Genomic DNA, 23,306 nt, shown 5'->3' with positions numbered 1-23,306 from the left:
GTCCAAGCCCTTCCCCCTGCCTCAAGGCTGCACATCATAGGTAGTGGGCTCCAAAAAGCCCCCTTTTGCACCAGGGATGGATTCTGATCCTACCACCAGGGGGCCCCCCAAGTAAATCAAGCTACACAATTGTCTCCCATGCAGAGGGCTAGTCCAGAACCAGGCAGGCTCCACAGCCATTGATCCAACTTTCATGAGTTCCCACTAGTTTGGTTTGGTCGTCTCTGCAGGTTTCCCCATCATGATCTTGATGCACTTGCTCATAGAATCCCTCCCCGCTCTCTCTCTCTTACTGGACTTCTGGAGCTCTACCTGGTGCCTGGCTGTGGATCTCTGTGTCTGCTTCCATCAGTCACTGGAGAAAAGCTCTGTGATGACAGTTAGGGTATTCACCAATCTGATCACTGGGGCAAGCCAGTTCAGTTCAGGCACCCTCTCCACTATTTCTGGTAGTCTAAGCTGGGGTCATCCTTGGGGATTCCTGGCAACTTCCCTAGCACCGGGTTTCTCTCCATCCCCATGATATCCCTCTATCATGGTATCTCTTTCATTGCTTTGCCGCTCCATCCCTGTTCCAACTTGACCATCCCATTCCCTTATGTTCTCATTCCCTATCCCCTACCCTTCATTGCCCACCCCTCATGCCCAGTTCACTCATGGAGATCTCATGTAGTTCCCCTTCCCAGGGCAATCTATGCGTCCCTCTTTAGATCTTCCTTGTTAGCTAGGTTCTCTGGAGTTGAGGGTTGTTGTCTGGTTATCCTTTGCTTTACTTCTAGTATCCACTTATGACTGGGTGCATACCATGTTTGTCCTTCTGAGTCTGGGTTACCTCACTCAGAATGGTATTTTCTAGTTCCATCCATTTGCCTGCAAATTTTATGTCATTTTTTTCCCTGCTGAGTAGTACTCCATTGTGTATATGCACCACATTTTCTTTATCCATTCTTCAGTTGAGGAGCATCTGGGTTGTTTCCAGGTTCTGGCTATTATGAAAATTTTTGCTATGAACATAGTTGACCATGTATCTCTGTGGTATGATTGAGTATTCCTTGGGTATATGCCCAAGAGTAGTATAGCTGGGTCTTGAGGAAGATTGACTCCCAATTTTCTGAGAAACTGCCACACTGATTTCCAAAGTAGCTGTACAATTTTGCACTCTCACCAACAGTGGAGGAGTGTTCCCCTTGCTCCACATCCTCTCCAACATAAGCTGTCTACAGTGCTTTTGATCTTAGCCATCCTGACAGTTTAAGACGGTATCTCAGAGTCGTTTTGATTTGCATCTCCCTGATGACTAAGGATGTTGAGTAATTCCTTAAATGTCCTTCGGCCATTTGAAATTCTTCCTCTGAGAATTCTGTTTAACTCTATAGCCCATTTTTTAATTGGATTGTTTGTTATTTTGATGTCTAGTTTCTTGAGTTCTTTATGTGTTTTGGAGATCAGCCCTCTGTCAGATGTGGGGTTGGTGAAGATCTTTTCCCATTCTGTAGGCTGTCATTTTGTCTTATTTACTGTGTCCTTTGGACTAAGCTGATTCCTAATTACTGTACAGCTGCTGAGCAGGGGAGGAGGAATTGGAATGGCCTCTGCACTAACCACCAGACCATGTCCAGAGTGCATGTCCAGGCAGAAGTCAGAAGCCAATAGGAAGCTGTAGAAGTCAAAAGATATTTTCATATCACAAGCTAGTCTGGGGATTATCTGGTAAAGTGGAAAGCCCCAGAATCACCTTGCTTATGTAGTTCTGCTAGCCAATTTAGTTGTAGAAACAGGAAACAATGAAAGCCATGAGGCTATATAAGCTTAGCATATACTTTGTGTGATGGTTAATCTTAACTGTTAACTGGATAGGATTCAGAATCTCCATGGAAACAGATTTCTGGACATACCTATAAGGACTGTCTGATTAGGTTAATCAATGTAGGAGGACCTAGCCTAAATTGAGATGGGACCATTCTGTGAGCTGAGAGCCCAGACCACAAAAAAAAGAGGGAAATTGAGCTGAGCACAAGTAATTCATCATTTCCTGATTGTGGATGTAATGTGACCAGATGCCTCGTCCTCCTGCCACCATAACTTCTTAGCCACAGTGGATTATACCTTCAAAAACTGTAAGCCAAAATAAACCACTCCTTCTTTCCCTAAGTTGCTTTTTTCTTCGGATATTTTGTTGTTGAACAACAATACAGTAACTGACCCACTCAGAGAATCACCTTGCTGGGGCGTGCATCCTGACAACAGGTCAGAACAGCATATGACCTTGCTTGAACAGGTTAAATGCCACCCAGTCTCCTCTGTTGCTGAGGACTGATCCCCAAACACGACTGGATGCCACCTGGGGACAAAAGGATAGCAACAACCAACCAGTGACCCTGTAATGTCATTGTGAGAAGAACCCTCTCAGCCCTCTCTCTAAAGCTCATCCATGAGAGCACTTCGACTCTCATAGAAATCTAGCACATTTAGGTGTCACCAGCTCCTTGACAGTATTCTTCCAGAGGACTCACCTCACATCACTGCAGTCATTTATGTGGGTGCTCAGGGAATTTGAAGAGGCAATCTCATGTAGAAGTGTCTGTTCTTTGCAGTGGACTATTCAGTTGGGAATTAGCACTAGGATACTTGTAGTAGGGTAGGCCACTTTCTCGATAGAATTGGTAGATCTTTGGCCTTCCTTTTCCTGTGTTGTAAGTAGAAAATTGCTGCCACGTGGTAGTGGTGCATGCCTTAAATCCCAGCAGTCCGGGAGGCAGAGGCAGGTGGATCTCTGAGTTCAAGGCCAGCCTGGTCCTCAGAGCAAGTTCCAGGACATCCAGGGCTACACAGAAAAACCCTGTCTCAATTTTTAAAAAGGGGGGGGGGGGTTGGGGGTAGAAAATTGTTACCAGTGTTAGGTGAGATTTGCAGAGACTGTTGACTGCAGAGGTGGCCACCCCATCTGCTTTGGTTTTGTCGTCTGTGTCTCCCTCCACTCTCCCCCTGCCCCCCCCTGCTTGTTTTATTTAGATATTTCAGAAATGGATCTATCAAATCTCAGAGGGCTGAAATAAGAGGAATCCGAATACTTCCAGGCTAATATTTGTGCTAGTGAGTTTATCTTGTCCTAGGGGATAAGAATTGTGTAGTGGGAGTTGCTAAGACCATGAAGAACTGGGGCAGCAGCAGCAGGACATTCTCTGCCCAGTGTTCTAGTACAAAATGACCTGTCAGAGGAGCCCTTCACCTTCAGCTCCCCTTCTGAGATTCTCAGTGAATTCAGAATCAGGTCGGCAGAAACCAAATAATGGAGCTTTAAAGTCCTGAACAGTAACAGAAACAAAACAGTGTGTGAAACAGTAAGGGGTGATTACAATTTGAACAGGGCATTTGATTGCGATTATAAATAATATGTAATGCTTGTGGAACCAAATTTAAAATGCTAGAGTAATTCACATACAACACTTGAAATCAAGTACTAGATGAAAAACCACGAGTTTGCAGGCCAAGCATGATGGCATGTGCCTGTGAGTCCAACACTCTGGAGGCTAAGGTGGGAGGATTGGGAGTTTGGGGCCAGCCTGGATTACTTAGCAAGTTCCAGGACAACCTGGGTGGGTGTACAGAGTGAGACCTGCCTGTGGGGTTAGGATGCGGTGGGGGGGAGCAACACTTAGTGCATTCAAATTAGTAAAAACTGATACTAAGCTATTTGCTTCAGATAGCTGTCTAAAAGACTTCCCACAATAGTTGGAGTTTTTAATGTATTTGTATATCCAGTTTGACAAGACAAGAACTTGATAGCTGTCAGCTACTCCATTGTACCTTTGTATGCAGACTTGCAAAGGTTAATGTCCTCCTAAGAGTCGTTTCATTGTTTACAGAAAACTAAGTAGTAAATATTGATGTTCAGGGTTGCGGGCTTGCACAGCCTTGGGGTGCTGTTCACCAAAAAACACAATTCAGAGTTCATCAGACACGATGGCACTTGGATTCATACTTCAAACGTATTCTCGTTACAAGCTCACATGCTGTCGTTTAGACAAAATTAACTTACTGTGACCTTTTTGGTTATTCTTGTAGATTGTATCTACTAGTCTAGTACTGTCATTTCAGTGAGTATTCAGTTTGATTGTCTGCGGGATACAGGTTGTGGTTCTCATCAATGAGCAGCCCCTGATCGTCAAAATGTGTTAGTTTCTCTTCTTTTGACTTCTTATGAATACAGTGGTGTGTCCTAATTTGTTGTACATATTACTACAACATTAGTGCATTTTAATAAATTAGTTAGAATGTTAAAAAAGAAAGAAAGAAATCTAGTATAAGGTATTTCAGTTGGGGGTACATATTTTGGTTTCTGATGAGTTCTGTTACAAAGTACCACAGACTGTGGCTTGTAACAACAGAAGGAAGTCTTAAATCAGGGTGTCAGACAGAACCAAGTTCCAATGGCTCTGTCCTTCAGGTTGTTCTCCCATTAGACCATTCTGGTATTGGGGTCCTCTTGCTCAAGTGACTTCTGAAAATGTTGGTTTCTACATCCTCCATCCTTCTTAAGAGCTGGTGCCCAAGCTCCACCGTATTTCCCCATGATTTGATGTCTGGCTTTCAACCTCTATGAGTATCTTCTACTAGATTTGTGGATGACACTCCCATGTTCCTGGAGGCTCATTTCTGCTTCAACAGAAGCACTGAAGGTGCTTCCATAATGTTTTGACAGTAAAGGGAAATGAAAGAGAAAAAAAGTAAGAAAAGTCCTCGAGGTGATGCTACCACCCACTGTGTTTCCTGTCCTCAGATTTCCCTGTCCTCATGCCATAGGACACCACCTGAAATGCCTGTATTTGCTGTGTTGGTCACAACTTTGGTCATTTAAAGTCATCCTTATACCACTCTAATCATTTCTTATTTGTCCTATCCATGCGAATGTTTGACATTGACCTGTGATTATCTATTATATTACATTTGATTTAATCCTTCTCCAAGCGCTGATTTTAACTAACCTTACTGAATTTTTGTATGGTAGTGAAACATAGTTAACATAAGATCTGCCATTTTTTTCCCTTTTTCGTGTGTGTGTGTGTGTGTGTGTGTGTGTGTGTGTGTGTGTGTGTGTGTTGTGTGTTGTATGTATGTGTGAATGAGAGAAACAGAGGGAGAGAGAAGAGAGAGAGAGAGAGAGAGAGAGAGAGAGAGAGAGAGAGAGAGAGAGAGAGAGTGTATTTGTATGGAAGTTTAAGGCTGGTGGGAAATCAGAGATTCATACTCCAGAGCTCTTCAACCCTGAGTCAGCTTCACAGTTGAACCCAGCGCTTAACAGTAGGGCTAGTGTGGATAGCTAGCTTGCTTTGGGGATCCCCTGTCTCTGCCTTCCAAGGCTAGAATTACAGGTAACCACCATTCCCATCCAGCCTTTACACAGGTCATCAGGTTGAGCAGAAAGCACTTTAACCACTGAGCCATTTGCCCAGCCCAATTGACTTAAACTGTGTAAGTGTTCAATTATGTGTCACACATGTTCACAGCGTGGCGCAACCCTCATTAGCCCTCTAGGAACATGTAATCTTTCCCATCCGAAACTGGGCATCCATTGAGTGCTATCTCTTCATTCCCTTCTCCGCTCCCAGCCTTTGGCAACCACCCTGCCTGTGTGAATTTGACTATGTGGGTACCTCATGTAAATGGAACCGCATGACGTTAGTTCCCGAGTGACTAGTTTGGTTCACTTAGTCAAATGTCTTCAGAGGCTATGTGATAGCATCTGCCAGAATTTTCCTCCTCTTGGATATGAAATTTGACACTAAATGATGTGATTATCCTTCCCAGTAATAGAATTAGCAAGAAGACACCAGAATACATCAATTTTTGCTAAATATAGGAGTAAATAGAGGTGATTTGTAGCCTGGAATAAAGAACAGGTAATAAACTAGGGAGTGGCAAGGTGAGAGACACTAGATTCAGTGCATACACAATGGATGTCTAGAACTCTCAAATAGGATGAACCAATATCTTGATGAATGAATGAATGAGGTAGTGAAGAAATGAGAACCTGAGCAGCTGAAGCCAAGAAGCCCCTTGGAAAGGTGAGGGAAAGAGGATGGCTAGGTACTAAGAGCAGATGTATACTACAGGGAGTGTGAATTGGAGAGCATCCCAATTTTAACGAGAAAGAGTATGATTCAGTGAAGAGCCCCATGACACCAAAGGTCTTCACCTTAGCAGCTTAGCTCCCACAGAGACTTGTCACAGCACCAGAGAGAGAAAGCAAGAGGTGTCAGGTGATTGTGTTACTGAAGGCTGACAGCAAACACTGCATAAAGGTGTCATTGAAGGCCATCATGTCAATGAAGGCTGACATGTGTTTCCTTCAGTGTTCAAAAGGGGAAGAGACAGAACGGGATGGGGTCTGGAAGGAAGGCAGCAGAGGAGACAGAAGTTCCCGCATTGTCACACTCTGGAGAGTAATAGTTCAAAACGCCATCTGTTTCTGTTCCAGAACCTTCCACACACTTACTTCACTTAATGTCTGTTTTTTACTTTGCATGAACCTCCGAATCCCTCACTGAGTCACGGTCACCACCTGTTTGTTGCCATGTGAGCAGCTCTCTTGCCTCAGACGAGTTTCCCAGTCCACAGGATGTTTACATGGATTTAGCAAACTGCTGAATTTTCTCCTGCTGTTTTTAGAGAACAATCACAATAAAGAGCAACTGAAAGCTAAGACAGTTGGAGGCACAGGAAAAACGGAAGAACTTATCCTGCATTATAGAACAAGCAGTAGTAATTCTCCCAAGAACCGAATCAGCAACAGACAACATATGTGAAGAAAACTTTTTACAATTTCCTATAAGCTCAATAGTTAAAATGTAAATTCTTCAAGGACAATCTTCTAATTTCATACACTTTGAAAATGTAAGCTAGAGGAACTTTTAAAATCCTAAGCAGATTTAGGCTAAATTTGCTGTGATATATCACCCTATTATTTATACACACACACACATGTGTAGATTAGAGAAGCAAAGCAAGCCACTTTAGGACTGTTCATTGTACTATAGTATCTATAGAATCTATACTATCATTCTGTGGGCTCTGCATCCCACCCATCTCTATTCACACCAAGAAGTCAAAAACTAACAGTGTGAAAGACACACAGGAAGTCATGTTTAACCTCTGCTGTTACTTTTGCTCAAGCTTTTGGAGGTCATGACAAACTAAAGAGTGTGTGTGGAGGAGGTCTCTGATAGGATAGCAAGGAAAAAGAAGTCTGACAAGTTAGAGATTTCCAAGTTCCTAGTCTTTGGGGGAGGATATGAAAATCCTACTGATTGATACACCTTGAGAAGGCAAGGCACTTGGGAGCCAGGTCATCGGCATCAGGGCTCCAGGGCTTGCTAAACTCTCTTACTTCCTCTCCCCTCACTTCCAAAGCAGAAACAAGGAAAAGGTCCTGGTTTTAGCAGGTACACTGGGTAGCACTAGGGCCACTACTACAATGTGATACCACAGAAATTCTCTGCCAGTGTATTCAGGCCAGCCTACCATAAAGAAATAGACAAACACACACAGCCTTGGGAGAGCCCGCGGGTGCCAGTTGTATTTTTCAGAGGATATTTTCCCTCAGATTGTAAGCCGCTGTGGATAAGACATTGACATCGCTGGCTGGTAGGGTATCAAAAAAGCTCCTCCACCTCCACGTGTGGAGAGGGTTGTTACAATTAAGGCTGTCACTGTGGCTTCTGCCACCAGCCCCTCCCACCTGTGCCCTGCTCTCGGCAGCAGTAGGCTCCCGCTGTCAGGAACTTAGCTTGTGGTGAGAGACCAGTTCCCACATCCTGTTGAGAAGGGGCCTCGTACTGACTCCAGCCTCAGAGGCTCAGCTGACTGGAACCCACTACAGCCCTTTTGCAATGGCGTGGAGATGTTAGAATGGATTCGTGGCCGAGGTCAACCAAGAAGTGAGGAAATAATTTCCCAACTCCTCTGTGATCAGTCACCGAGAAATTCAAGTACAAGTCAGTCCATCAGCCAGTATGTTTAATGTGTATTGTGGGAAAAAGCTCCCGGCCTGAAGGGAATGTTTCCATGGGAGGAGGCATGTTCCTAAAGAGGGAAAGGAAAATAAAATCAGTTCATTGCTTTTACGTCTCACCAAGTAGGCAGTGTATACACTAAATATGCAAATTATAATTAGCTCAATGTTTGTGCAATGCTGTTGGAGGGAAATAAATATCATTGCCAGTCTGTTGTTTTACGGGCTTACCTTCTACATATTTGATTAGAGTTTTGTCATAAGTATTATATTCTCATCTTCCATTACCTCTAACTTTATAACTTTGTTGTGTAATTTCTGATAATAAGGAGTTTCAAGAATATTTATTTTAAGATAAAAAAAAAAGCCTTTTTCCAAATGTATGAGGTAAAACAGATGAAATATCTTCAAGGAGCAGAGATAGCATTCCGCTTCATGAATGTGCACACACATGTGTGCATATGTGCACATACATGTTGTGAGTGTCTGTGCACATGTGTTGAGAAGGGAGAAGGGCTTGGTTGTGCAAAACATATCTGTCATTGTCCTTCTTCTGCAAAGCAAACCACTATGGCTGAAAGCTATTTCTCTGTGTTAACTTGATCTTCTTGAACCTATTACATTTTCATGAGTTGCTTTCTACTTCAAGATGGAGGACTTTTCCAGGTTGGGGAAGGGTTTCTGTTTTCTCTGTGTTTTGTTATGTCTTCCAGCCAATCTTTGGCAGAGTGGTTCATAGGTTTGAGTGACGTCATCATCACCATCTCATAGGTTTGAGTGATGTCATTATCACCAGCACAGAAGCTGGGTCTCTCCTGTCCTTGCTCTCTCCCTATTCCTGTTCCTTGTGTGTAATCAGTTAAGCCTTGGAAAAAACTATGGCTGGCTTCCTAGAACCTTTTTTCTTTACCCATAAGCCCCTCATAGCCTCATGCTGTCCTGGGATGTCACTGTGCTCATGGTCCTGATGTTGGCAATCACAGCAGGAGTAAGAGTGAATGGTGCTCACTGAGAAGACTCAGCAATTCACAAGTGAGTCAACATCCCAATAAAAGACCCACCACACAAGCTAAAAGTTTATCAACGAGCTTTTTAAAAAATTGTATAAATGATTATTATTAACATATGTTTCCCTAGGGATTAAGCATGTTTTAGATCATCACACAAAGACATTTTTTTCTCTTTTGTGCATTTTGCCCAGAAAAGAATAATGACACCCACAGAGATGATTCATTCTCCTCTTGCCTTAATTCTAAGAACAGCGAACACACCTTAACAAGGTCAAAATTGAGCTTCCAAGCTACTTTAGATTTTCACTAGTTACCTATTGTTCACAGATCTTCTATTTCTTCTGCACTTTAAAATATACACAAGCATGTGGAATGTGGCATAGTAGTAGAGCACTTACCTCACATTCACAATTCCCTTGGTTTGACTGCTGACATTTTTACTGAATTAATTGTCTAAGGTTATCAACCCTTAGCTTCAATTTTAACATGAACAGCTAGATTTTTTTTTTTTGTCACTGGTGAAAGAAGACAATGATGAGCAGACGTTAATATTCTTGCATTCTTGTTCCATTAAAAATTGAATATTAATTCACTGTTTTTACTTTAAAAGGGGTGGGGGTTGGTGAGATGGTTTAGTAGGTAAAAATGCCTGCCACCAAGCCAAATGGCCTGAGTTCAGTCTCCAGGACCCCTTTGGTGGAAGGAGAGAACTGACTCCCAAAAATTATCCTCTTGTGATGTTCAGATTGTTGATGTGCCAAACACACCAGTGAGCTTGGCTGCATTCACTGTTTCTTTACAGGGCCCCACAGAGGAACTTGTTGCTCCTTCCTCCCCTGTCTTTCAGCATCCAATGAAAACTCTCAAGGAGATGGCGAATCAGTCTCAAACATGATAACTCTATGTGTAATTCACAAGTGTGCTTGTTTGAAGACACACTAATGTAAACAATTTCAATTTTTTTCTCTATCTGAAAGAAACAATGTTATATTATGAAGGAATTAGAAACAATTATGGCAGAAAAAAGTCAGTGGATATGTGTTACACTAGATTCTTGATCCATTTGTTTATATTTTTTGTTTCTTCGGAGCTAAGGACCAAACTCAAGGCCTTGTGTCTGCTAAGCAAGTGCTCTACCACTGAGCTAAATACTTAACCACTTGTATTAACCCATTTAATCTTTACTAAAACAAACAAAAGCCCAGTGAAAACTGGGATTAGAGTTCTGATTTCAGAGGTGAGGAAAGCAGAGGCAGAAAAGTCAGTAACTTGCTCGAAGCCACACTACATAGCAAAGTCAAGGTTTGTGCCTCAGTCAATAACATCGAGGTTTGTGCCTTTAGCTCAGACACTTGCAGGCTCTCCTGGGTCCGGAATAACAGCCAAGACTCAAGTTTCCATTCTAAATCCACAACTTCCATATTTTCAGAACTAAAAATAAGACGTGGTGTTTGACAATGGTCGGGGTATTTCAAGGGTTTTCCCCTGTGATGTGCAAGACGCAGTACGGCAGAGCAAGCAAGCGAGGCTCAGTCCCCCAGCAGTTGAATGAGGAGGAAGAATAGATGATCAGTAAGGTTTCTTCTTTACACAAAAACAGGAAGCCCTTTGGTGTGCTGGTGCTCTCTAAAGCTCTCTACCCCATGCCTGTACTGTGGACTTGTTTAACGCACCTCAGAGCAGAACCATGACATTATATGCATTGAGGAGATAAGAGAGCTCATCAATATTCTTTGTCACCTGGCTCTCAAGCCTACGTCCTTCATTACTTTACTATTCCACCTTGTTTTTATAAACTTTAACAAAATTATACATAATTCTACCACTACAGAAGTGCAGAATCAAACAAATTCTTTCTCAGAAATAAACTTCCTTCCAACGTGAAAGCGGACTTTGGTAAGTGTGCATGTGTGCATATGTGTGCATATGTATGTGCGTGTGTGCATGTGCACTGTGCACTGAGGACTGAACTCAGAACCTTGCTTGTGCTGAGCACCTGCACCATCACTGAGCTACATCTTCTGTCTAGTATTTCAGACTGCTTTCTCTTTGTCTGTAAAAAGCTTCAGAGCCCTGAGCCTGGAGGTTCTTCCTGCTTTTTAGCTTTGTTGTTGTGGTTGTTGTTTTTATTGTTGTTGTTGTTGATGTTGTTTGGAGGCAGGAGTCATATAGCCCAGACTTATCTTGCTGTGTAGCCAAGGATGACCTTAACCTTCATAAACTTTTCATCTCCCTGTCTCTGCCTTGTAAATGCTGACATTATGGAGTGTACCACCACACCTGATTTATTTCATGCTAAGCATCTGAGCCAGGGCTTCATGCATGCCAGGCAGGTACCCTCTCAACTGGAGATATGATCTCATATCCCCAGATCAAACTTTTTGATTTTTTTGGTTTTGTTTTGTTTTTTTGATTTTTGTTTTTTTGAGACAGGGTTTCTCTGTGCAGTTTTGCGTCTTTCCTGGAACTCACTCTGTAGCCCAGGCTGGCCTCGAACTCGCAGAGATCCACCTGCCTCTGCCTCCCAAGTGCTGGGATTAAAGGCGTGCGCCACCACCGCCCGGCAAACTCCTTGGTTTTTGAAAGAGCAAACACACCATTAATTCTCCCAGGTTAAACTTGACTGTGTTAACAAAAGAAGGTGAATGTCTGCTGTCTTCGCTGAGTAATTTCCTAATTCTCCTGAGGAGGGCAGATGAGGCAGGACCTCAGAGGACTGATAAAAGTCATTATGGAAGAGACAAGACTGAGAGAAAGATGTGGAAATGAGACTTGCCAGCCAGTCCCTGCTGCGGGTCTATTGCCCTCCCTATGCTAGCCTATGCTTCCTCCTCACGACCAGTTAGTCTGCATACAAACAGTAGCACTCTGTATTTATACTAATAAGGAAACCTCATTCGTTAGTTTTAGAAGGGCTGGGATGTTCTGTGACATCTCCCTGACAGCAAACAGATTTTAAATGCAACAGGAACAGGAAAGCTCTCACCAGTCACAGCGATGCTGAGCACTGCTTTGCTGGCTACGAGCATCCAGCCTAAGTTTACAAAGTCTACTTTCATTTTTTAAGTCCAGTTTCCACATGAGTCTCAGTTGTAAAATATGGGAGAATTCATCTGTTGGTCATCTCCATGTGTTTTCAAATGAAGCAAAAGTCTAGAGAAATACTGAGTGAGAGTAAATCCAACAAGACAGTTAGGCAGACGGCGAGGGGACAGGGAAAGGGTCTCAAGATAAATGAGTGAGTGTCTGTGTGACAAACAGAAGTTTATGAACAGCCATAGCTCTCCCTTTTAGAGAAACTCTCACAACTTATTTTGCCATAGAGGAACTTAAGTGTTACAATAGCTGGTCAGCCAATCAGCGGCACTCCGGCGCCCCAGCACCCTGGCCGCAGATCAGGAAGCCCTTGAAGGTATGGTATTTTAAAGTGCAAGGGAGACTTCTGGCTCTCAGCTGGCTTTTTTTTTGTTCCCTGCGCTTGTAGGATGGAAGAACAGATGTGAAGTCCCTCATGGCGAAGTTCAACACAGGGAATAACCCGACAGAGGAGGTCTCTATCAACAGCAGGCCCTTCAAAGTTGCAGGACAAAACGCACCTACGGGAATACAAGCAAGAAAGAATTTATTTGACAACCAAGGAAATGCCAGCCCTCCCGCAGGACCCAGCAACACGCCTAAATTTGGGACCACAAAACCACCCTTGGCAGTGAAACCTGTCTATGAGGATAAGTCTGACAAGGATCCCAAACCCCCATTTTTAAAACCTAGTGGAGTGAACCAAAGATTTGGAACACAGCCAAACTCGGCTTCCAGAGACCCTGAGGTCAAAGCAGGGTTTCTGAAACCTGTAAGCCCCAAACCCACCAGCTTGACTAAAGAAGATCCCAAACCGGCATTTTTACGGCCTTCTGGGAATAAGCTTCACAATTTGAACCAAGAGTCTGACTTAAAGACACCAGGACCAAAGCCAGGACCTACTCCCCCAGTCCCAGAAAACGATCTAAAGCCAGGGTTCTCCAAGGTGGCCGGAGCTAAGAGTAAGTTCATGCCAGCGGCACAAGATGCTGACCCCAAACCTCGATTTCCCAAACACACCTTTGGCCAGAAGCCATCCCTGAGTACGGAGGACTCCCAGGAAGAGGAGAGCGCCTCTAAGAATGTGGCTGTCCAGAAAGGATCCCCAGGGCCACTAGGAGCCAAGTGCAAGGGTGGCCCTTTCAAACCAGCTAGGGAAGACCCAGAGGACAAAGACAGTGGAGCATCAAGTTCGCCCTTTGCTGGAGTGGTTCTGAAACCTGCTGCAAGCCGGGGAAGCCCGGGGCTCTCCAGAAACTCTGAGGAGAAAAAAGAAGATAGGAAAACAGATGTGACAAAGAACATCTTTCTGAGTAAAATGAATCAGGAGGACCCGGCCAGATTCCCTAAGACCCCTTCCAAGCTGACAGCGGGGACACCATGGGGCCCAAGTCAGGAGAAGGAAAAGGGAGACAAGAATTCCGCAGCCCCCAAGCAGAAGCCTTTGCCTCCCCTGTCCGTCTTGGGTCCGCCTCCACCCAAGCCCAGCAGACCACCCAATGTTGACCTGACCAGATTCCGAAAAGCTGACTCTGCAAACAGTGAGTTATTTCTCATTGCTAGTAACTGTGGTTTGCTCACAGCAGAGAGTGTTGCAGCTTTTAGGAGAAACTTTAGAGCAGGGAATGGTTGCATAACTGATACCCATGTGAGCATAGGGTCAGTTCTCCTTCGGTGTTTTTTTTTTTTTTTTTTTCTCTTTATGTAGGAGGTCTGAGAGAGTAGAAAATCCAAGTTCTATTTGAGTATTCTCTGAGAAAGTGCCTTGTGTGGGGGGTGAGGGGAGAACTGACCTACTAAGGGGGACAATGGGAAAGAAATACATCTATTTGACCGGTAAGAGGTTTTGCTTAAGGATAACTGTTGCATTTACTCCCTTGGTTGTGTTTCATTTCTATGGATTGAGAAAGATGTGCTGCCCACCAACAGCCAAAGAGAGAAGGGGGCAGACTTCTAAGTCAGTATTCTAGAAGGGGTCAAAGCTGATGACCAAAGGATGTATGCATTGTCTGGAGGCATTTTTGACTGTCACAATGGACTAGGCGGATGACATTTTGTACATAAAGCCACTTCCTACAACACAGTAGCAGCCCCTTATCCAGGTCAAAAGGTCAATGCTGCAAATACTATTTACCACGTTCCCTAAACCCAAGATTCAAGTAGGAGAGTTTTTAGGAGATAGTATTTCATATTTTGTATTTTAGCTGTTTTTTAATTTCCCAAAAATATCTCTACGATTACAGTTTGTAAAGGCATTGGCATACATAGCAAGAAAATGAGGGTAGACAAAGGGTGTTTTGTTGTTCCTCTAGAAGATGGGTGCGCTTTTCTTCCCAAGATGTCACTGCAATATTATGGTGTGTGGGTGGAATTTGATTCTGAACGTCGCAGTAAATACTTGTCACCCTGTGTCATAATAAGGGCTCACTCATGCCTGCAGTGATAAATATCCTAGCAAATGGCGCACAACTGCTGTCCCTTGTTAGATGGAAAATGAATGATACTTACAAGTGACCATCCCACTGCAAGTCATATGCTTTCCCAAATCAAATTATCATCTAAATCTGTGTGTGGTGGGATAGGCCCGTGACTCGGGAGTTGGGAGGTGAGGGCAGGCAGATCAGAAGTTCAAAGTCTTGGGGCTACCTTAGAGAGTTTGAAGCCAGCCTGAGCTAGTTGAGATTCCACTTCAAAATATTTTTTTTTTAAATCTAGTCTGATTAAGGCAGATTTAAGCATAACTACTGTCTCTGAATGATCTTCCCACAGGCTCCCTCTGCCTGGTAGAAAGTTAAGAGAGAACAGGAGGTGAAATCTAGGTGGCACAAGGCTGTCATGACCCTCAGATTGTGCTACCTGCTCTTGCTAAGGCCAAGAGAAGGCATCCGATTCTACTAGAGGTGGAGAAAGATCACAGAGCCAGGCTCCCATGGCTATTAGCCCAAGACTGGTCTCCTCAAGGGCAGTTTGTCTATAAAAAGTAGTTCCCATCTTGATTAACTAAAATTCACCCAATGTAATGTATATTCTCCAACCCAGAATGGCAGCTTGCAGGGAAATTTCCAGATGTCTGCTATAGCCACCAGGGTTTTCTGTGTTAGCAGCTTTTTCTCCAGCTCTGACAAATACCCATGACAAACACCCCTGGCTAGATGTGAGGTTTCACACTGAAGAAACTTGGGATAAATTCTTTGCTGCCTGGGACAATTCAGAATATTAGCCATTTGCTTGTAATAAGGTGGGAAAGAAAAGAGATTGTATGCTTTGAAAAAGATGAGGTTTACCAGATGTTTATCAATGATGATTTTTTTCAATCTACTAGGTTGTAAGGATACTGATTAGAGTAAAATGCTTTGCAGTGACCATAGAGACTTACTCTAAGCAGATCATTTTTTATTGTTGCCAAAAGTAATCACAATAGTTTTCAAATTAGCAAAATTCTAAGTAATTGTTCAGTTGGCTTTTAAATGGCTAATACTCTTCCCTACTTCCTGCTTCATTACTCATTTTCTATTTTATATCCAGATAAATATTTATAATTTATAGAGGACTTTTTATATAACTTTATACAATCCTACTCTATTTATTCTTTGCAAGCAATGAAATGGAATTATATCCCAGCACAATTAGGGAATTTGTCCAAATTGTATCTTACCTAAGCAGGGCCATGACTGGTTCTCATGTCTCTGATTCCATAGATTGTATGCCCACCCCTGTCCCAGTTCCCATGCTGACTGCCTTTCATGAAACATAAAACCCCTTGAAATAATGAATCCAGGCACAAATGGTACCCAAAGACTCTGCATTCCTGTTTTTTGCTCTGTCTTTTGATTAAAACATGTCTTTTAAAAATTATTATTAATAAAACTGTGAGCACCATTAAAGTAGAAATCAGTTTGTTTACCATTCTTCTCTCATTTATAGAACAGAAAACATGAATTTTCATCACTTTCCTATGCTTATACTCCCACAGAGGTATATTAATATGAAGTTAGTTGCCCCCAGCTTTTCAGTATTAAATTACAATACTCTCTATAGTTTACTAATTACTTTAGCAGATTGTCGTACATTCAATTAAATGGAGCTCTGACACAAAATGAATTTTACACAAAGTGTCCACCCTGAAGAGATCTTCTCAGTGTCTCACCTGTAAACTGTCAACCTGCATATATCACATTGTTTTCTGAATGTGGAGTTAATAACATTTTTGGTTCCTCCAACTTTACCGACACTAGAACCATTTATAACTACAAAACTGTAAACATTTTTTTAATTGAAACATCAAAATGTTCTCTACACTCACCTTTCTTTTGACTCCCTTCAAAGACTTCATTCTAGGGGTTCTGGTACTATTCACCATAATGTCTGGGTTCTTAAATACCCCACCAGGCCCAGCTGTTGGGTTATATGTAGGAGGTAGTGAAAACCTACTAGAAGCATTCAGTTCAGCCCTCTTTCTTGTTCCTGTAACACTAGAAAGAAACACTAACTGTTCTGTATGCTAACTATGGAAATAATCAGTTAAGTACCTTAACAGTTACAGGAATGAATCTGGGGCCAGCATTAACCAAAGGCTATTAGAATAATGTGCCCCCTCCTCATGTACTCATGCTCCAACTAATCCAGCTGACAGGAACTTGACATCAAGAAGAGTTGGGGTGGGGAATAGAGAGATAGCTCAGGGGTTATGAATACGTATTGCTCTTGCAGAAGACCTGGGTTTGGTTCCCAGAACTCATTTGGCAGCTCACAACCATCTTTCACTCCAGTTCCATGGAACTGTACTCCCTCTTCTGAGCCCCATGGGCACCAGGCACACATGTAATGCATAGACATATATGAAAGCAACCACTCTTAAAAAGAAATAAATAAGCCTTAAAAAAAACTTGAAAAGAACTTGAGCTGTGATTGGAGCAGAGTTCAGCTGGAGAGTCTCCACCCTTAGTACCCTAAGGGGAAAAAGCAAAGGACTATGTCAACAGCAAATGACCTATTTCTAGGAGAGGGTGAGACTTTCCTTCACAGATCCCAGAGTTATCACCACCTCCTTCTGGTCCATCACTTTCCTTTTACATATACTTTTGTAATATGATCTTATTGGGTTTTTTTCTATATACTGAAAAGTGATTTATCTCAGTGTGTAGCAGTATTTCCCACATTATTGCTGCAGGCCATTATAAAAACAGGGATTCAAGGCTCAAATGTATCTTAAAGATTTGAGGGCAAATAGTTTTCCATACAGCCAAGTTTCTCCACAGTTAACAATAGCACTGTATACATGGAAGTTAAGAATGAGGTTTATCTAGAGTAAATCCAAAGATGTCTCATTGGAATATCTCAGGACCCTAACCCTGGATGTGTGTCCAGTGTGTACATGAATCAGAACTCACTCAGCTGGGTGGTTCAGCCTCAAGAGGCAATGAGGTCTTCTCCAGATTGAGCTAGGCTCTCACAATCTGGATATCTGTGCACTTTGAGACCGGAGCCTAGGCTTAACTTCAATTCTCTCACCTTTCTTGACTCTGGGAAATCTGTCTTTCCAAATATTTCTGGTCCTTCCTTCCATTCCGGGTTGCAACCCCTTAGGAACTACTTACTATTAACTAATCAGTCAGCTCACCTGGGTTTAACCCCTTAGTATAAATGTCTTGGAAAGGCTCCCTTCAATGTGCAAGTCCTTGATCAGATCTGAGCTACCCCTTATTCTTGGTCTTCTCTCACTGAGTTCTACATATCTCTCCTCTGCCCAAGATAGAACTGATCCTCGGAATAAATCCAGTTCTCTTGAGTAAATCACCCCATGGAGGTTTATATCCCAACAGCATTGTTGGGCTTTGTAAAATCCAACCTCTCATCATTTCAACAAGTATTTACGGTGTCTCTATTTTCTATTTCTGCCAGAAAATTTCACTGTGGGAAAGTCTGAGGCTATCCTGAATGTACTCCCTTGAAAATTACTTGTTTTCTGTCAGAATTCTCAGAGAAATCTTTGTCCTGGAAGTATAAATATTTAGCGACACTATGTCTGTCTGTCATTTGATATCAGTTATTTCCTGAGAGATGCTGGCCCTCTGTTCTTCTCCGGCTCTTCCGGAGATCTTCATTTCCATATACACAGGGATCACACCATTACTTTTAGTTTGGCAGATGCATGATGTGAGCATCTAGAAACTCTAATCCAAGGTGGTAAATCTGTTCTCCCCCTCAAACTGTGGTTTGAGGTCTAAGCATTGCTTTAAAGGCTGTTCTCCATAGTTTTTGAAAACTGTTTGGGATTTGAGGATAGCCCTTGCTGGGGACCCAGATTCTGATGTTCTCTGAGTTCGGTGCTCTGTCCCAGGTATTACAAGGCCAGCATTAGCCACTGGTCCTTTTGTGGTATTTAGGACCTCTCTGTTGAGGATTTCTCTTGACTTTGCCCAGGCTGTTTGGTTACCCCTCAGTCTACTTCTGAAGCGGAATGTGCTAGTGAGAATTCCCAAGTTTTTCTGGAATCACTGTCTTCCATCTACACGATGATGCTTCTGGGCCTGGAGAAACAGGTCGAGAGCTTTGCTTGCCTTCTCTTGTGTGAGAGCTCTCCATTTCTTTCCTTACTCAACAACTTCTTAAAGTTTGTGTATTAGGTTATTTATCCTTCCTTCTAAGGTGGCTAACCGGTAATTTGGTATGTCTTTCTTACTTTGTTTTTGCTATTTTTTATTTGAGAATTAGAGGAGAGATATCCTGCAGCTCCCCTCCCTCACTATTTAGTACCAGCTAAAAATACTTTACTCTAGGAATCAGTAACATATCCAAAGGAATCAGTAACCCACCCCTTCATGAGTTAAACAGGCAGAAAGGAAACCATCAGTGCTTACCTGGAGCCTGATATCATACCTTACAGATTACTCTCACTGACCAAGGACACTCAGACAATACTCTCAGTACCCACTACCATCCTGCAAATGCTTTGAGAAAGGTCCTCATTCTACCAACAAACCAGTTTAGACTTTGAGGAAAACAATTACAATAGGAGTTAACAACGTGAGCAAGAAAAAAAGAGAGCCACTTGTGGGGACAGCAAAGTCGTTTCCTTTGGCATCTAGACCATTTCATTATTGGTATACTTAGGTCCCTGGTTCTTTGTTTGGTCCTGAATTTGATCTTCAGAATTCTTCCCACTCACATCTCAGTTATTCTTCTAACAGTGTCTTAGCTCAATAGTCCACACATGCCCATTGATTTACAGAGAAGTTTTCTTAGAGTGATAGCTACCCTGTATGGAAGAGACTATCACTTTCCTCATTTATGAAGCAGAAATTCCTAAAAAATTTTATGGCAATATGCCATGGTTTTCCATTGTAAAACCTTTTCCTGTGGTCAAAAGGCTGAAATTGGTGTTTTTACAAGCTTTAATGATATATGGAAATAGTACCAAAATAACTGGCATTGTATCAACATTAATCACATTTGTGAAATGTTCAAAACATTGACCAGTTGTGACATAAGTGAATGGTTTTCCAACAGTTGTCTTACCTTCAAAGTGTGAAATATATTATGAGATGATTCTTAGTTTATTCCAGGTTTGATCAAATTCATGTAATCCCTAAAATTTCAAAAGCATTAAAGTGAAATTTCAATTTTCTCATGAAAGGCAGAAAACTGAGAAGAAAGTTCAAGAAAGGCAGAAAACTGAGAAGAAAGTTCAAGAATCAAATACAAACTCAGCCAGGCATGGAAGTGACTATAGATACAGCTCAGAGGGAGACTGTCAGCCCAGCGTAAGGGAGGTCCTATGTTTAATCTCCAAAGCTGACAAAAACAGAGTATGAATTGGATAATGAAATACAAAAAGCTCTTCCCAACTTAGTTTTGATGCATGTCCCCAAGTCAACTAAAACAACCAGCTAGGATTCCCAGACAGATGTATGTGTTGCATAATCTCTGGATGGGAGATAGCATCTATCATACAATTGGCTAAAACAATCTCCATGCCAAGTGAAACAAAGCTTTGCAAGTAGAGTTTGACTTTTAGACTCTATGTAAATGGTATTAAAGGCTCCTTTGTCTCTCTGCCTTGGTTAAAACTATTTCTGAGATGATGGATTCATGGGCCAAGAGCATGTCTTGGTGCATATGCTTTGTATTTTAAGAACAAAATAAAATTGGCTTCTAAAAAAGAATGATTAACTGCAGCTGTTGGAAGAATCAAAGTATGCCCCAGGAACAGAAATCCAGCTACCTGATTTCTCAAAATTCTTTGGAAATTTTCTATCCCTTCATAGAAAGCATAAACATGATAATTATACCACGTCTCCAAAGTTCTGGGAACCTTCTAGAACACTAGATTTTGTATTTTTTTCCAATATATGAGAAACAAAGAAGAAAAAAAGTCCAAAAAGTTTGGAGAATCTGTTATCTTAACTGCTGGTAAATAGAAAAGAAACATTTTTCTATTCTGTTTTAATTGTCTTCAAAGGGGAAGAAGAGATGATGTTTAATTCTGTCTGGCATGTCAAAGGTGGAAAACCCCATCTTGAGCCCCCGGTAGCAATAGATACTATCAGCAGAATGTAACCGAACAGGCGACATCTGGCTACAGAAAAAAAAAAAATCTGAACCCCAAACCATGTGAGGTTTTTCTTACCCCAGAGAAAGGAGCTGCACTGTCCAATCAGTCACTGTGCTGAATGAAGGCAGCAGCTATGTCTCTGCAGCTGCACTGAGGCACACAACGGCCCTTCAGCTCTCCGGGCAACTCTGCATGTTTCTCTGGGGGTGGCACAGGGCGGGTGAGATAGAGAGACACACAGAACACTACTCTCAATTCGTCTCGAGACAGAGTCTCTGTATGTGGTCCTGGCTGTCCTGGAGCTCACTACATAGACCAGGCTGGCCTCGAACTCACAGAGATCCTGCTGCCTCTACCTCCCGAGCGCTGAGATTAAAGGTGTGCGCCATCGTGCCTAGCTTAGCCACTCTCAACTGTTGACCTAACTTTCTTTTCATTCTCAGGAGAGTGAGCAGGCTCAATGGATTTTCAAAATCAACCTGTGTGACAACATGATTAGTATGACCAGGCACTAAAAAGTTCCTGTCCAAATAAACAATGAAGGCCAGACAGACAAACATTGCCAGCCTCCAAACTTGACCTAGATCTGCTCACTTTATACTCAATAGATGGTGCTCAACTATACCAGAAGGAGAAAGAACCCTAGATTAAGTGGCAAAAGGAGTTGATTCATGAATGAGGAAGAGGCCCTGTTTCTTCTCAGTGGCTGACTTGCTGTCTTGCAGTAACTCCTAGCTCTCTCCCAAGTTGTCGCCTTAAAGGTGACCTGCCACATGTGACTTCGGTTACTGAGGATCTAGATGGAAGCTTCTCCAGGAATTCTGCTTCTGCCTGCCGTCCAGATGCTAGCTTCTAGTTCATCCACACACATGTACACACATATGCATGCACATACACACACACACACCATACACACACACAAGCATTTGTATGCATGCATGCCTTTATTTCCACACATATAACTATGACCATGACTTATTCCTTGATCATTTTTCTTTCTTTTTAAAAGAGATTTCATTTTATTTTATGTATGTGTGCACGTGAGCTCGTGCATGAACACGTGACTCAGTGTGAGTGTGTGCACACATGTGTGCCTGTGGAGGCCAGAATAGGGCGTCAGATCCCTTGGAGCTGAACAACAGGCCTTTGTGGGCCACCCAACTAGGTACTGAGAGCTGAACTCTGGTCACCATGACTGAATTTTGTGGAGATGTGAAAGCTAAACAGATTGCTGAGTTCCTCACTGGGGAATCAGGGAATTTTGTTCATTGATTTGTAAATATAAAAGGTCAAAGTTTTAGTTGTGTTCCTGCACTCCTAAAAATCAGAATAAATGAATGCCAAGCACCAGCTGAACGTTTATAAAAATCTACTGCTCTGTGTTGATTCATGAATGAGGAAGAGGCCCTGTTTCTCAAGGACGATTCCAGCTTCTGCCTCCTGCTTCTCCTAATTCGGATAGATTTAGAGATCATCTCTTCCTTGTCCCACGTTGTATGCTGCCCTAACAAAGCAAGAGTGCAGGCAGATTCCTCAGTTTCCACTGCAGCCTAATTATTGCAAGCAATTGCATGCAGGACAGATTGTATGGAAGGCTTCAGGAACCAGAGGCATTAACCGTCAACATAAACATGAATGGGACAGTGTCTACCTTTGTTCTTCACAGGCAGCTAAGGGTTTTAGAACATAGGCTTTGATCTCTTTCTGTGGCTCGCCTCTTTTTCCTTTTCTGCATTTTCTTGACCCATTCTTTTCAACAGCAAAGAGAAAGAAAAATCTTCCTTCCATTTTCTTATTCAGAGCGTTTCAACTGCCTACAGTCCAAACCCTTCCACCAAGTATTGTCCTTTTTGTACTCAGGCAGGTGTTTCTTGCTTCAAGGTCTCTTCCCCCAGCAGGAGCAGATGGGAAAAGATGGCCAAGGGGAAGTGGTTTTATTTTGTGTTGTTATCAGTACTTGTTACTTTACTAGAAATGAGTATCTGATGGACAGAGCATGTCTGGGAGAATGTAATTCATCTAAATACAAGAACAGATAGGAATTGTCCCAAAGTGATGTAACAAGCAGGTTATTTTATCCTTTTACATATTTTTAGTGCTAAATGACTAGACATCCTTAAAAAATAAGAATGCTAGAAAGCAGCTTTCTGCTACCAGACCTGGACTTGAAAGCTATCAGGTTCTTTCCTGAGCTAAACTGTAACAAGGTTGCCCCCACCTAGCAATGTCTGTGGCGTGACTTCCTGGTCCCTGTGAACCCTAAATGGAAAACAAAAGATAAAAAACAAAACAAGAAAACCCTAACAGGAGAAAGACCGCAAAGGTGGACTGAGGTTCTAACCAATGGTCTAACCATGTCATGTCATCCAAACAAAACATCAAAATTGGGCTTTGGTCTTTCAAATGCTAACTTTAAGTTGCACTTAAAAGACACTCCAAGTTCAAGGGATCTAGAATGGACACAGGAGTTGGAGGTCTAGAGTGGACACAGGGGTTGGAGGTCTAGGGTGGACACAGGGGTTGGAGGTCTAGGGTGGACACAGGGGTTGGAGGTCTAGGGTAGACACAGGGGTTGGAGGTCTAGGGTGGACACAGGGGTTGGAGGTCTAGGGTGGACACAGGGGTTGGAGGTCTAGGGTGGACACAGGGGTTGGAG

The 23,306-nt window shown here is 42.6% G+C and overlaps 1 protein-coding gene across 2 annotated transcripts in view; it reads left to right on the top strand.

The window, feature by feature from the left end:
* Positions 1 to 23,306, top strand: part of Fyb1 (FYN binding protein 1) — a 140,969-nt gene that overhangs the window by 44,482 nt on the left and 73,181 nt on the right. For both annotated transcript variants that reach the window (XM_052743201.1, XM_052743202.1), the window contains exon 2: positions 12,506 to 13,637. In XM_052743201.1, the coding sequence (XP_052599161.1) occupies positions 12,506 to 13,637 (1,132 nt within the window). The remainder of the gene's footprint in view (positions 1 to 12,505; positions 13,638 to 23,306) is intronic.

The sequence above is a fragment of the Peromyscus californicus genome, unplaced genomic scaffold, assembly GCF_007827085.1.
Source record: "Peromyscus californicus insignis strain IS unplaced genomic scaffold, ASM782708v3 Scaffold_18__1_contigs__length_77618521, whole genome shotgun sequence".
Taxonomy (NCBI): domain Eukaryota; kingdom Metazoa; phylum Chordata; class Mammalia; order Rodentia; family Cricetidae; genus Peromyscus; species Peromyscus californicus.
This window is presented reverse-complemented; position numbering and strand designations above follow the sequence as displayed.